The sequence below is a fragment of the Ammospiza nelsoni genome, chromosome 13, assembly GCF_027579445.1.
Source record: "Ammospiza nelsoni isolate bAmmNel1 chromosome 13, bAmmNel1.pri, whole genome shotgun sequence".
Taxonomy (NCBI): domain Eukaryota; kingdom Metazoa; phylum Chordata; class Aves; order Passeriformes; family Passerellidae; genus Ammospiza; species Ammospiza nelsoni.
The window spans coordinates 6,486,091-6,500,892 of record NC_080645.1 but is presented as its reverse complement, the minus strand read 5'-3'; the positions used below and the strand labels follow the sequence as shown (position 1 = coordinate 6,500,892).

General features: G+C 39.2%; 1 protein-coding gene across 1 annotated transcript in view; it reads right to left on the bottom strand.

Annotated features, from left to right (window-relative positions):
• LOC132079127 (neural-cadherin-like) overlaps positions 1 to 14,802 on the bottom strand; it is a 58,482-nt gene that overhangs the window by 28,222 nt on the left and 15,458 nt on the right. Inside the window, exons 3-11 of the mRNA XM_059481580.1 lie at positions 14,085 to 14,310; positions 11,428 to 11,632; positions 9,588 to 9,699; positions 8,163 to 8,412; positions 5,314 to 5,456; positions 2,825 to 2,997; positions 1,646 to 1,814; positions 711 to 881; positions 7 to 179 (exon numbers count right to left, since the gene is read on the bottom strand). Of these exons, the coding sequence (XP_059337563.1) occupies positions 7 to 179; positions 711 to 881; positions 1,646 to 1,814; positions 2,825 to 2,997; positions 5,314 to 5,456; positions 8,163 to 8,412; positions 9,588 to 9,699; positions 11,428 to 11,632; positions 14,085 to 14,310 (1,622 nt within the window). The remainder of the gene's footprint in view (positions 1 to 6; positions 180 to 710; positions 882 to 1,645; positions 1,815 to 2,824; positions 2,998 to 5,313; positions 5,457 to 8,162; positions 8,413 to 9,587; positions 9,700 to 11,427; positions 11,633 to 14,084; positions 14,311 to 14,802) is intronic.

Genomic DNA, 14,802 nt, shown 5'->3' with positions numbered 1-14,802 from the left:
TCATACCTGAGATATGGGTTGGTTCACAAACACCCAGCCTGTGGTAGGGTTAATCTGTAAATAATTTGGTTCATCACTTGCTATGGAATACGTGATAGCAGCATTTGAGCTGTAGTCATCATCACGGGCTGCAACACGCAGGAAGCTGGTCCCAACTCTTGTGTCCTCTCTAAGGAAATCTGATGGAAGGGAAGGATATTTCAAATTGATCATCAATTTGCTAAACTACCATGGACATTTTAGTAAGTCATTAAGAAATAAATGCCATACATTATTAGTCTAGTATAATTTTCTCTTCCTTGTAACAATAGCCACATATACTGAGTATTTTAAAGAGCTGCTATCACTCCAGAGCTACAGATCATATCTAAACTTCATATTACCCCATTCATAACCTGGAATTCTTATTTCTTATCAGATACTTCTTTTAACTGTATTTTAACCCAGAGAATAATTGCTCTGTATGAATGACATGGCTGTTGTTTCAAGGAACTTTCCCATAATGCAGGCCTATGAGCCAAGGCTCTATATGTTACATAACACATATTACAGTGAGTAGCAGCTCTGCAATAAATAAGCAAAGTGCATCTCTGGATGCATCAAATTTGTCACATGTTCTACTGCCAGGACAGGCAAAAACCCAAAAATCAGAGACATGGGGTACGCTCACACTCAGGGCACTGAAACTCTATCCAATGACTCTCAATTACATTCATAGTGGGTGTTTTCAAATCTGGGGTCATTGTCATTTTGGTCCAGGATGACAATATTGATCTGACATATCCCAATGAGTGGCTCCGCTGCCTGATCTGTTGCTGTCACAGTGATGGAATATTCCCTCTGCTTTTCTCGATCAAATACCTGAACAGTTGTCAGAACTCCTGAAAACAAATTAAATATCAAAGAGTTAAAATTCTGTGCTTCTGGCAACATTCTTCAAGCAGATGTTTTATTTCTGTCAATACATTGGGATACAATGCAGTAGGTTATGTACACCTATAACATCAGGTGCAAGGATCCAACCCTGAGATTTAACAATTGCAACAGCTGACATTTTACTGCTCAGACAAACTCAAACTTTAGTTACATTTGCATCCACACATGAAGGGAATTTGAATTAGAATGGAAGTGTAATTTAAGTTTAGAAAATGGAGGTAAGTACAAACTAAGAGAATGAGTTTCTCAAAAAATTAGTAAGTACAGGGTAAAGGAATGTTTCGTATCTTTTATCCTCCAGAAATTCAGCCTGAACTTAGTTTTGGCCTTCTAAGATTTAATTCCTTTCCTGTTTGTAAGACTGCTGTCATTTGGATAAATCACTTATATGCCATTAGCAATGTTGCAAGATAATGTAACATAAAATAGGTTTGTTTGAGTTTTTAAATCCAGTTACAAAAGCACACAAGTAACTTCACAAAGCAGAACTGCCACATTTCAAGGAAAACATCAGCTTTAGTTCAGTACTGGACATCTATGAAACTTAGTTTCATGGAAGACTTGTTCATGCAGTTAATACAGTTTGTATTTGGTCTGCAGTCAAAACACTAAATGAAAAACATGAAGTCTAATTTTATCTAAGGCTTTTCCCCAACAGTGTCACCAGCTGGTTTCTCTGTGCCATTATCAGCACTGACATTTGCTTTACCTGTGTCAGGGTGGATGCTAAATGCTGGTAGGACACCATCTCTGTGCATCAAGCCATATTTCACTATTCCATTGACCCCTTCATCAGCATCAGTGGCTTCAACCTGCAGAACAACAGTCCCTGCAGGCTGATTTTCCAGGACAGAAGCATGTTCCCGATAATACTGGCACTAAGAGAGGGGGGGAAAAGAAAGAAAGAACAATTTTTAAAAGAGAAAAATCCAGGACTTCCCTTGCCATTTGATTCAAAGGTATACTAGCAGAGGAAAAAATAATTATTTAGCTACACTTGCACTGCCATGCTCAGCTGTTAAAGCTTTATCTTACCACAACTAATTTAAATTTCTCTTGCTATTTTGTAGTTATAAAAACAACACAAAACATGAGACCACTGAGCATCTCCAGCTAATGCAAATATTTGGAGAAAAAGTTAAAGTTGCTTCCAAATGCAAATATTTTTCTATATTAGCAAAGGTCTAATTTAAAAAGAGGGCATACACTTGCCCAAACCACAGAATTGTTTTGCTCAAAAAGGGATTTCTACACAAATTAATTTTGTCAAGGAGAGGCTACTGAGAATTTCTAAGACTGACATGAATAGTTGCTGACTTTTCAAAATATGCAACATTGCTCATCAACATCTGAGCCATCAGTACCACACCTGAATATAGAAAACAGATCTTTAATATGAATTAACATTCATATTAAACCAAATTCAAGCATTGATTTTGCACAATTAAGCTAATTGATTTTTCACTCTTTAAGCTAAAATTCTCATTCTTCTCTCTTTCTTTAGTTGCAGACACACAATCAGCAAAGGAAGCCTGTGTAATTTAGAGAGCTGTTCTGGAGTATTGTGGAACAAGCCCACTGCACAGACAGCTATCCCTGTGGACTCCTGCTCACATGGGATCTCCAGAAATGTTTCACCTGGCCTCACCCTCTGAAATGCCAGGGATGAGCTTTGGCTCAGGGAACAGACAGGAGCTCATAGAAGCTGTTCTGCCACAAGAGCAGAACAGACCCTGAAAGCCTTAGGGGGGGATGGAAAAGAAGAAGACAGGGCCCAGAGGGAAGGAGAGCACCTCCTGAGCAGCTCATCAGCTGCACACCTGCAGTGCCAACAGTGCTAAAACATTTAGCACAGTCCAGTTCAAATGCCAGAGGCTCATATATTTACCTTCTGAAAGACAGGTTTGTTGTTGTTGACATCATCAATTTTCACAACAACCTGGGCAGTACTTGTGAGAGGATGGGGCCCTCCAGAGGCATTATCATCAGTAGCTGTGACATTCAGCACATATTCTGTCCCCTGCAGCTCAGGAAATGGGCTTGCACGAAGTCTAACCAGCCCTGTAAAAACAACAGGTTGTGGGTTTTGCTGCATTAACCCATTCCCATTATCCTCACTAGTGAACATGACAACAAAGCATTCTGAATTTCCTATTCACCAACAAAGCATAAGGCTGTGCTGTTTAATTTAACTACAGTGTTTTTACTGCAGTCCCACATTAAAACAAAATAAAGACATCACAAAGGGTTTGTCTGCAGGTTTGCCTACAGAGCAAACTGAGCCCACAGCTCAGCTGCCCTGCACATAATGGCTTTCATCAATCTGCAGCTGCCATGGACAGCTCAGCTGAGACTCCTTCAAGTTTACCTTCCTGCAGCTCAGTCACAGCAGCACTGAGCTACAGAGGCACAGGCTGAGAAACCTCTGAATTCCCCCAGGACACAGCCTGCTGGGTGGGACACACAGGCACTGCCACAAAGAGGTGCTACATTGCAGAAGGGACCACAGCAGCCTGAGATCCTGCAGAGAGGGGCTGCCATTCTTTTGCTCCACCATCCATCACATCTGTTATTCATCAGGAATAATCACAATTGTCATCACAGCAGAGTATTTTCACAGCATCAATGTCACTAAATTTGCTTGAAAATGTATTGTTTTAGTTGCAGCACTTATCTTTGACACTTCTCCACTGTACCTCCATATTTCTACAAGAGGGTACAGACTATTCCCCTGACATCATTCCTGAAAAGAAACTGCTGTAAGCCACTCTATAAACCTTTACTGGTTTATTCAGCAACAACAGCCTAAAAGTGTTTTGGAAAAAATGCTAATGTTCCTAAAGTTAAGTTTCAAATACTATAGAATTAATTGGCAAAAAAGTACTTATACATGATTTTCTATATTAAAACTGTGGAGCTAATCCCAAGAGATGCTATCAATCAAATATTGAAATGCTTTGACCAAAAAAATCTATTTCTCACAAAAAAGGGTCTTCAGAAGTGTCATGTATATTAATGCTGTAGCTTTTAGACATTTTCAAAACCTTTGTTCCTCTACAGATGCCAAAGCATCTGTAGAAATTTAACTCTTGGAACCTGCAACTCTATTTTTAAGTCAGAAAGGAAGTGAAGGAGCTCATAGTAAACTCAAGAGTCATGATTCAATGTTTGCAAGTTACCTGCAGATTGTATTTTTGGGAATGTTTCAGAATCTAACATTAATATTGCAAAAACCATGATTGCATTGAAATTAAAATTTCATGTTAAGTGAACTCTATGAAGTAAAGTGAAGGAATAACTAAGGGCAGCTTGCTCCTTCCTATGTATTCAATGCTTCTGCTTTAGAAAATCTAAGTTCAGATTTTGATTGCAGTTCAAAATACAAAGTAGTTTAACTGAAGTTAATTAAGTTACTTCAATCCTTCAATGGGATTTCAATTTGTTTGCCTGTTTCAATCTCAAAACATCCTCTTCTGTTTTTTCAAGCAATCAACAGTAAATAAATCCTATTAATTTAAAGGGATATGCCAACCTACTCAGATGTTGGTGTTTGTGCACTTATTTTATTTACTTTTTTTTTCTAATGAGGACACCAATGTGATGGGAACCTTTTTTCTTCTCTTGTTTTGAAAATATGTGACTATTGAAAAGAAGTAAAAAGATGTAAATATTGGCATTTCAGAACAAGTGCCTTAAACTGCAAAGTATTTCTCCACACATCTTTTTTTCTCATGCATGCAGTGTTCTTGGCTAAACAACACTGGTCATGTGAATGATTAATGTTAAATGAAAAATATACTTGGTTAGTTCAGATTTTATATAAATAAAACAGTGGTAATCTCATTCCACCTACAGACACTTCATTCCACCTACAAACACTTCATTTTGTGTCAGCACAACGTAGATAAGTTCAGCCAAGAAATGTTTGCTCTCACCAGCATAATCAGGACATTGACACAAGCATGGGGTGGGAAAAGCCTCATTTAAAATCCCAGATGACCAGTTTCTTATATTAAATTCTATTCAGATACTTGTCTGGCATTTTGGAATGTCATCCTGTTATCAATAATAACATTCTCTATTAATTTACTGTTTCTTAAGTGACCTGTTATCTATAATAATGCCCTCTATTAAGTTACTGACTGAAAGCAAACACTGAACAGGTAAGAGAGGCCAATTATACACAGATTTGAATAAATTATACAATTTTTTATCATTATAAGAGAGTATATGCATTCTTCCCTTGCCCTTTTTAAAATTAAGCTTCAAAGATAGCATATGGTATTCAATTTATTCAGATAATAAGACCAAATTCAAGGTGCATCACAACAGAACCAACATTATGACCACAGCAGCAAAGAGCTAACACACAATTACCTTTCTTAGGGTCAATAACAAAGTTCCCTCTCTCATTCCCAGACAGAATATCATATGTCACACCATCTCCATCAGGATCAACAGCATTAACTGTGGCAATCAGTGTGTTTGGGCCTGCATCTTCAGAAACAAAGCTCCTGTAGCTGTTAAAAAACCCAGACAACAGCACATTCATGAATTTAACCAGGATATAATACGTACAGAACTAAGCTTTACAACACCTACTAACTAGCTGTTCAAAGGAATTTGTAACTTTCTAATACAATTATACTGACATGATGCTTTTTTGTTAAGCAGTGAAATGATAGCATTGATGATCTATCCAGCCATCCACATCCTTCTGTTGTTACCCCCATATTTCCCTCCAAACTTGCAACAGCCTTGAAGATGAGCTGTGCAACAAGACTTGTGCTAAATGAAGAATGCACTTGGGTTTTATTAATTTTAAAAAATGAGCTTCCTGATGCACAGACTCCAAGCTAATATTTGCTAAGTTAAAGCAGTTCCCATCACAGCACTTTCTGACAGAAGCCCTCAAAAGACTGAGAGTGAGATGTAGAGGATATGTGCATAATGTCAGTTTTACAAAAATCTCTGCTCAAGTCCAGACACATCACTGACATTGTAAGCTCTTAAGAGGCATTATCAGCCTAAGCTTAATGCTCCCTGGAGTAGAAAAGCCCCTGCTTTAGCAAAGTCCCAAATATTTATTATTTTATCTGCCTGCATTGAGCAGTGGCAGACTAAGCAGCCACCAGGGCTGTCCACAGGAGATATCCCACAACTCAGCTGTAAGAGGAACTGCAGCTGACTGGATCCACCAGAACACAGATGCACCACTGGGTTAGTGCTCATGGACACACTGGCCAGATGCTGAGCACAGAAAAAATTGAAAGGAAAAGGAAATGGATGCACAGAAAACCTTTTCCTTCACTTTTGTTGTAGAGATTTGTGTGTTTTCTATGAAACCTCCATAGAAACAGCTTCTTTTCTTCCCCCAGTTTTATATGCAATGGAGTAAGAGAAGTAAATCATTCTGGTGTAGCTCAGTCACAAACCTCAAGACACTGTCTTAACTGTGCATCTCAATAGCAAATGAACAATAATACTGATAATTTTTTACATGAAATACAGGGAGAGTGGAGTTCAGAAGAGATCTCTTAAAAAAGAGAAAGTAAAAACTGACAGCATGAAAGAGAGTGGTAGCCTTAAGCATTTCCTAAGTGAGCTAAAGAATAACTGTGATGAAAGAGAGCCCATGGCAAGGAATCATGGGTTTATACTGGGCTGTAAATCTGTTTGAACAAAGGGCTAGAAGGACAACATCATCACCTAGATTTGTATTAGTCTGCCACAGAGCACAGCATTAACTGCAAACAGTCTCTCAACAGGCCCCAATTTACATTTGTTCACAATGATTCCAATTCATGGAAAATTTCAACTAAATTCTGTTTGAAATTTACCTCTGGGTTGAGGATTTTTTTCATAACAGGAAAGATAAAGCAAAATCAAAGCCCAGTTAACCAAAACCTTGAGATAATTTGTATTCCAGGAGATGAATTCAATTCCAATGCCTATCTACACATACACACAACAGTAGTTTCCCTGCTATTGCACAGAGAACAAAAAAGCTTCTTGTGAAGGTTTGGTAATTTCAAATAATATTAATTTTAATCATATTCTTCAGTAAACTTTAAGTACAAGAGCTGGCAGGGATTTTTTTTAAACTTTGTTTTCTGTTTCCAGTTTGTTAGAGATGTTTACAGCATTTTAAACAGTATCACTGGCTTCTGATTAAAATATTAGGAACAGATGCAGATAAATATTCAATATCTCTGAAAAGTAAAATAAATTAAATGAAAAATAGGAAGAGTGAGAAACATAACCTGGTTTATTTGAAAATATAGATAAATCCAAAAATAAATTCCAGAAGATCAAATTTTCCAAGTCATATCTCTTCAGCAATGTTTAGAAAGGAAAGAAAGGAGCAAGATTTTGAAGCCAGAGGTTATCTGCACGTAAAACAAGGCCTGTCAGAAAGCTTTGATGTTTTGTTCAGCTAAACCCCAAGCTTAACATCACTGAAATCTTTGCTTTGGTTTTGTTCTGGGCAACTTCTACTTTTAAGAGTAGAAGTTGGTGCAGAAACTGACTGGAAATTCCATTACTAAGCCTCAGTGCAAGTCTTTAGCACTTCTGGCATTGCTTTGGATGCTGCTGAGTCCCAGCTATGGAAGAAAAGTGCTCACATGTATTTAGAAGAAAAAATATAAACATACAATTTGTAGGGGATGGAAAGTGAAATTAAGTGAACTCCACTTAATGGCACTTATCTTGTGGGTTTTGTAATTCAGTTGCCATTTAGGATTGTGTCATCTTAGCATTTTTCTTTGGCAGCTGTAAACCAAGGATGCAGACTGCTGACTCTAAGTTTAAACTGCCTAATTAAAGGGCAGAATTCCCCCATGCCTCTAGATGAGGGCTGATGGCAACAACTCTGTTGCCTGTTTTTTCTGCCTGATTTCCTTTGGTGGTGGAGGGGTGCTCCTGAACGGTATAATCTGAAATTATTGCACCATATCTTTCAGTACACACTGGAAAAAATAAAAGTGCATTAAAGAGATATAATAAATAATAATAAATAAATAAAATGTAATAAGATATATTGTTTATATACTGCCTTTTTTTTGTTGCAAAGTTTCAGAGTCATAATATCACCCCACAATTGTGAGACCAGCTCTCAGCTTGGATTGAACCAAAGCCAATTGCCATTCTGTGGTCAGCCATGCAACCAAAAAACACAAAAAGCAACAGTAAAAGATAACAGAGTCTGAGGAATATGTATTTACATAGTCTGAGAAAACTCAGGTGCTTCATCATTCACATTGGAGACATGGATCCTAACAGTTGCTGTGCCAGTCCTGGGCTCTTCCCCCTGATCCACAGCCATAATGATGAACTCATAGAGGTGGTTGGGGCGCTCATAGTCCAACCTTGTGGCTGGGAAAACAGTGCCATGAGAGGTAATGCTGAAATCTTGGCTCAGAGTGTAATACAGCAGCTGGGCATTCTCCTTGGAGTCACAGTCAGTGGCTGTCACTGGCAGAAGAGGAGAGAAAGACATTGTGTACATCCAAGTTAGTGAATTGGAATGGTAATTGCATTTACTGCTACTGTGACAGGATTTGCCTTGGCATGTGGTGTTTGAAATCAGTGAAGAACTCTGCTGTCCCTTTTTAGTGAACTAACCCTTACTCAAAAATAGGTAATTTAAAAAACCAAAAGTTAAGTCCCTGGGAGAATTTAGATGCTAGATCTTGACTTTGTTGAAGAGTCCTGTGCCATCAAGAATGCATTCTCACATAGAGAAGTATATTCTCATGTCCACCTGACCTTCACTGCTGACTGAAAATCACTCAGATCATACACTGGGAAATTAAAGATGGGATATTTACATATATTATTCAACTGATGCCCATTATATGTTTGTCAGATCCTATTTATAACCTAAAAACACATTTACCAGACCAGTAACAAATAAAATACCATTAGTACAGGATAAATCACTAAGCAGAACAATAGGAGGTTATAAAAGCCTGTTTACTAGGGAAAAGCAGTTTTCCAGCAGTTTAATTTCCTTTCCCCACCCCCCTCAAGATTTAGAGAAACTTTATGTAAGGGTTAAAAACTAATACAAGGCCTTTGTACATCTTAACAGACACAAATTTGTTTCCTTGCCACACTTTACAGAGCACCACTACTGGAAGCTCAAGTTCTTGGTCTCCCTGGGAAGAAGCAAAGTCTTCTTGTCAAGCATCCAAACAAAAGCTCACACAGAACAGTTAAAGTGTGCAAGAAGCTGTTAGTGCAGGAGAGCAGAACTCCTACAGCAAGCTCACACAGGACTCTCAGAGACAGGCAGAGAAGGAGAGCTGAGGTGTCCATAAATTCTGATCCAGGATCACTCTCTTCCTTCAAGAAATGTGGCAAGACTGCTACTATGAGCCTGCTGCTGTAATACCAGCCACAACAAAGTTCTGATACTTCAAAATTCCACAAAGAAAATCCGTTTCCTTTGCATTCCGGTCCCCCAGAATTGTTTGGGCTGTGGCACCAGTAAATAACTCTGACATGAATCTACAAGGTGTCATTTGCCTTCAGAGAGCTGCAACAACCCATGCTGGGACAAGTAATTTTGCTTTCTGAACTGAATTCTAAGTGGTGCAAGGGAGAAAAACACAGTGAACATAATAAATGGCTCCAGGAGCACTAACCTTGGAGAAGGGCAGTTGTCATAGGAACTGTTTCAGGAACACCAACTTTGCTGTAAATCGACTGATGAAATTCGGGGGCACAGTCATTCACATCTGTGATTACAACCAAAACCTAAATGGGGAAGAGGGGAATGTTAAACAGCAAAGTGAATCAAGGGAACAACCTCACTGCTCTGGAAATACCACAGGGAAGGATTTCCCAAAAACATCCTTGAAATACCACATGGAAGAATTTCCCCAAAACATCCTTGAAGTCTTCAGCAGCTATAGGATGAGACATTTTTCTTAGATTGCTCTTTTTCTGCTGAGTGCCACTGAAATATTACATTCCAAGATACTAGCAATTGCCAAGTCCCTGACCCTGCAGCAGTGTTTTCCACTCACCCTTCATCTCCATTGATTATTCCTTATTACTAGTTTAAAAGAAAATGCACCATCTGCTTGCCAAGCGCCCTTTTTCCATTATCTTATCTTGTAACACTTCCGTGATTTGTAACACTAAAAACTCTACTGCCAAGCATATTACATTTTAGCATTATAAATCTCTAAGGCCAAGTTCTGAATTTAATTACAGCAGCACAAATCAGATATAAGTGGAACTGATCTCCAGGGAAGTGATCACAGCCCCAAGCCTGACAGGGCTCAAGGAGTGCTTGGACAATGCTCTGAGGCACAGGGTGGGATTGTTGGGGTGTCTGTGCAGGGCCAGGAGCTGGACTCAATCCTTGTGGGTCCCTTCCAACTCTGGATATTCTATGGTTCTGGAAAACCAAGTAAGAGATACAATTTTGCCTCTAACATCTTTACAAATAGTTTCTTATTCCTGGGTCAAATATTAGTCCACAGTTTACACTCCCAACAGTAAGGGGTGTGTAAAGGAGCTTTTCTAGTGGTTCATGCTGCACTTTATGCAGTCATTGGAGGCATTCTGCACTAAAGAGCATCAAGCAGAGCTGTATTCCATGAGCCTTGCAGAGCTATGCATGAACTAGAGCTGCTCTCTCAACTATTGAGGTTGTATCAGTGTAAAGCAGGTACAAGTTAAAGTACCTCTAGGCTAAACATATTGTAAAATCATCTCATAATACTCTTTTGAGTCATATTTTACCATTCTTCATCTTGTAGTACACAAGGGTCAACTGAAACTATCAGGCTCTGGTGTGCTAGAGCCAGTGTTTGTTACACTGGCACACTGCTTCCTGCCTCTCTGTGTCCTCACACTTGATCCTAATAATTCTGTCTCCAGCTCCCTCTCTTATTTCCTGAAGCAGGAACAAACTCATACAGTATGCCTTTCCTAGCTCAGTGAATCTCTGAATTATTACAATAACTGTAATAACTATATTAAGAAATATTTTTGCTGTCAAACAGCTTTCTAAAATACCACAAACGCTCAGCTTTTAGTATCTGTGAATTGCTATTACTTTCTTGTTTTACGAGTTCATTTTGTGTTCTTGATACAAAACAAGTAATTCTTTGATTTGCCTTTGTTTCAGAGTGGAATAATCTCAAATGTACCTCATACTTGATGAAAGTAGAGTAAGACAAAACCTCATGTCTGGCTTGGCCACACCCATCTCCATGTGTTACCAGATAAAACTTGAGGTCTATGATGGGATGGCATACTGATCCCTCAGAAACAGCCTTTAGAGCATCTGCAAGAGTGAAATCCAACAGCATCTAAACCACTCCTCAACATCTCCCCAGAGACAGAAAGACTTTTGAAATGGACCGCAGAACAGCCAGCATGGGGAAATGGGAGCTCCTGGTGAATCTGCCCAGATTCCAGAGGATGAAGGAAAGTGGAACTGCAGCGAGGCTGCTGGAGGGGAACACCTACCTCAGCAGCAGTGCTGAACTGCTCCTCACTCTCCTCTGCCCTGACCAAAAGGAGGAACTGGTGGGGGTCTCCTTCATAATCCACACTCCGAGTTAGACTGAGCTCTCCTGTGGCCCCATCAATGCTGAACAGACCCCCAGGATTAGTGAGCAAACTGTAGTTCAGGGATTTCTTTTGATAGGACACAGCAGTGACTGTAAGAAAGCTGCATTAAAAGAAATAAAAAGAGAGGACTCAAGGACATAACATGACATTCTGAAAAATATGACAAAAGCAATGCATATCAGTAGTGATGGTGCAACCCTGCAGGTTTGCTCAGAGGTTTCATCAATGAAGGCAGTGACAGCTGTATCTAAACACCAAATTCAAGCATTTTGTTACACAGAGCTTCTATCACCTTGGGGTTAAACAGATAAAGATTCTTGGAAGCAGAACACAGTAAGGATTAAAAATGCAGGAACAGAGGATTTAAATTTTGCTGCAACTGAATTTGCCTACTTCAACTTCCTTCTGTGGTAGTGATGGTTTTCAGGCAGGAAACTAAAAGATAAAGCAAGATGAAAAAGATTTGTTTTAATAACAGCACAGTAAGTTTGCTGCAGTCATACCATCCTAAAGTTCCAATAGATAACAGCAAAAGGATAAAAGCCAGGCCCTAGCAGCAGTGTGTGTTACAGCTTACACTGGACATATATTTTTAGCTCATCTGACACTATCTTTTTTCCACTGAAGTGCAATGAATTTAAAGCCTTCAAGTGGAAACACCCACAATAAGAACTAAAAGAAGAAATTTAAAACTAAATATTTTTAAAATATTTAAACCAGAAAATTAACTCCTCAAGTTCTTTTGCTTTAACATGAAAGTTTCTTAGGAAAAACAATTCCATCTCCCAGGAGAACACACACACCAACATGATCCTGTGGTAATTACAGTCAAAAACACACAAACTCATTTTGTGTAAACTCCTTTCCCCCCCCTGCACTGCCATGCTGCTGTGCCTCACTTCCCTCTGGTGCACTACTGAACCAATGGACAGCACTGCTGTGGGTCATCATCTCTCTTCAGTTTTCTCCCCTATTTTCCTGTGCTGAGGTCTCACAGGCAGTTTCAGCTGGTGCATGACTGCATTCCTGCCCACAGGAATTATTTTGCTCTCCTTCCAGCTCCCTGCCCTGGCTGCATGTTCAAGCCACCTCTCCTCTCCTGCCAGCACTGAAAATCTCAAGGCCATGCTGGGAGCACATTTAACAACCCAACTGAAAACTTTTTTATCTTTGTACCTGCTCATCTCAGGCTGCCTGTGCAGCTGTAACTCATTGGTGCGACAGGCAGACCAAAGGAAGGGAAAGATTTGGTAATGATCCTCTGCTCAGCAGCAGCCTTAAATCAGGCTCTAATTAGGAAATCCTAAACCCAGAAGTTCAGTACACAACAGCAACTCTGCTCTGGTTTGGCAAACTAAAACCACTACACCTTCATACTTGAGTAATTGGCCCAATTTAAATAAGAGAATTTTAGGATTCCAGATGGATTTTCATGGCTATTTCTGGACAACATATTACAGAAACAACTTTCACACTTTCATTGTATATATTCAAACCTTTGTAGATGCAATAACCACACAAAATACTTCATTCTTTTTGGATATTGCCAAGTCATTTGATTGGCTGACTAATCTACTATCATCTAAGGTGTGCAAACCTATTTGTAATAGTGATAAAAAAGTTATGAATAATTTTATTGTTAATTCTAAACATTATTGAACCCAATACAACAGGTACCAGTTGGACATTATAGTATTTTGCAGTTATTCCATTTCTTTTATGCCTGTGCAATTTAATTTTATTGCAGCTTTAAAAAAAAAAAAACCTTGTTATCTACTAAGATTTTGTTTTAAATCTTAACAGTCCTTGGTTATTTGGACACTGTAAAACTGAATGCTCCAGACTGAACATTAGCACCACAGATAATATAATATTAATAATATTTGAACTGCCACAGAGGAAACACATTGAGTGGACAAAAGTATTCTCTATATTCTCTATTCAAGTGGAAGAGAAAATGTTTGTTGTAAGGAAAAAAAAAACAGTTTGGAAAAGAAGGGACTGAGCATTCAGATGGACTTATGTTACTAACATTTTCTGTGATATTTCAATTGACATGGAGATACAAAGGATGGAGAAATAAAATAGGAGGTTCTGTGGCATCTTCATTTTAGCTCAGTTTGTCATTGTGATGAAGACAGGAAAAAGAATCTTGGTTTTTCCAATTTTCTCTTGGGAGTGAAGGCACTTCTCCAAATTTGACATGTAAAGTTAATGTATTCTTTCACACAGGATATCTTTCTTCATGATGTAACAGTACTAATTTCTATTCTGCATTTTGTTTGAAAGTTAAGAAACAATCAACTTCTAATCCTTTCCATATCATTTCAAAAAGTAAGAAAGCACAACTATTCAATAGCACCTGTCCCTGTAAAAGGGTGACTAAAACAATACAGCACCAAACTGTGCTGGGATCACTTCTATTAAGAGACCTGAATTGCTTCTCACAGTATTTATTTATGACTCACAAACAATACCAAGGCTCTGGGGAGATCAGAGAGAAGTCCAAAGCAGGGCAGAACCTCCCTGCCCTGCTGTGAGCTGTTACTTACGCTTCTCCTGGCAGGGTGCTCTCAGGAACGTACACACAGTACGAGATGTTGGTGAACTGTGGCGGCCGGAACCCAGCAATCACAGACACAGAGGCTGGGGACCCTCTGCTGCCAAGCTTGTCTGCTGCTAGCACAGTCAGCAAATACTCCTTGTCCCTCACCAGTGGCAAACCTGTGGTTTTAATCCAGCCAGTGTCCTTCTCAACTTCAAATCTGTCTTCACCCCCTGAAAGGAACATGTCCACAAATTGTCATCTATTAGAATATTTTTATTTGATTAAAATTAGGAGAATACAGTGCTAATTCCCAAGTTGACTTTGGCTTAGGATCAGCATTCACACTAACCTTGAAAAGTTTGTTTGGAACTTACAAATCAGTCATTACATTCATCATTCATGACTGCATTTCAAAATTCTATTTCACTCTCTGGACAATTATCACTCTTCTTTATCACTGAACTATAAAATAGTCTGGATTGGGAGGGACCTGAAAGTCCATCTCATTCTACCCCCCACCATGGGCAGGGGCACCTCCTGCAAGACCAGCCTGCTCCAAGCCCTGTCCAACCTGGCCTTGGACACTTCCAGGGATCCAGGGGCAGCCACAGCTTCTGTGGCTGGGCATCCCCACCCTCACAGGGAGGAATTTCTTCCCAGTATTCCACCCAAACCTATTCTCTGTCAGTTTAAGCCATTCCTCCTTGTCCTGTCACTCCAGG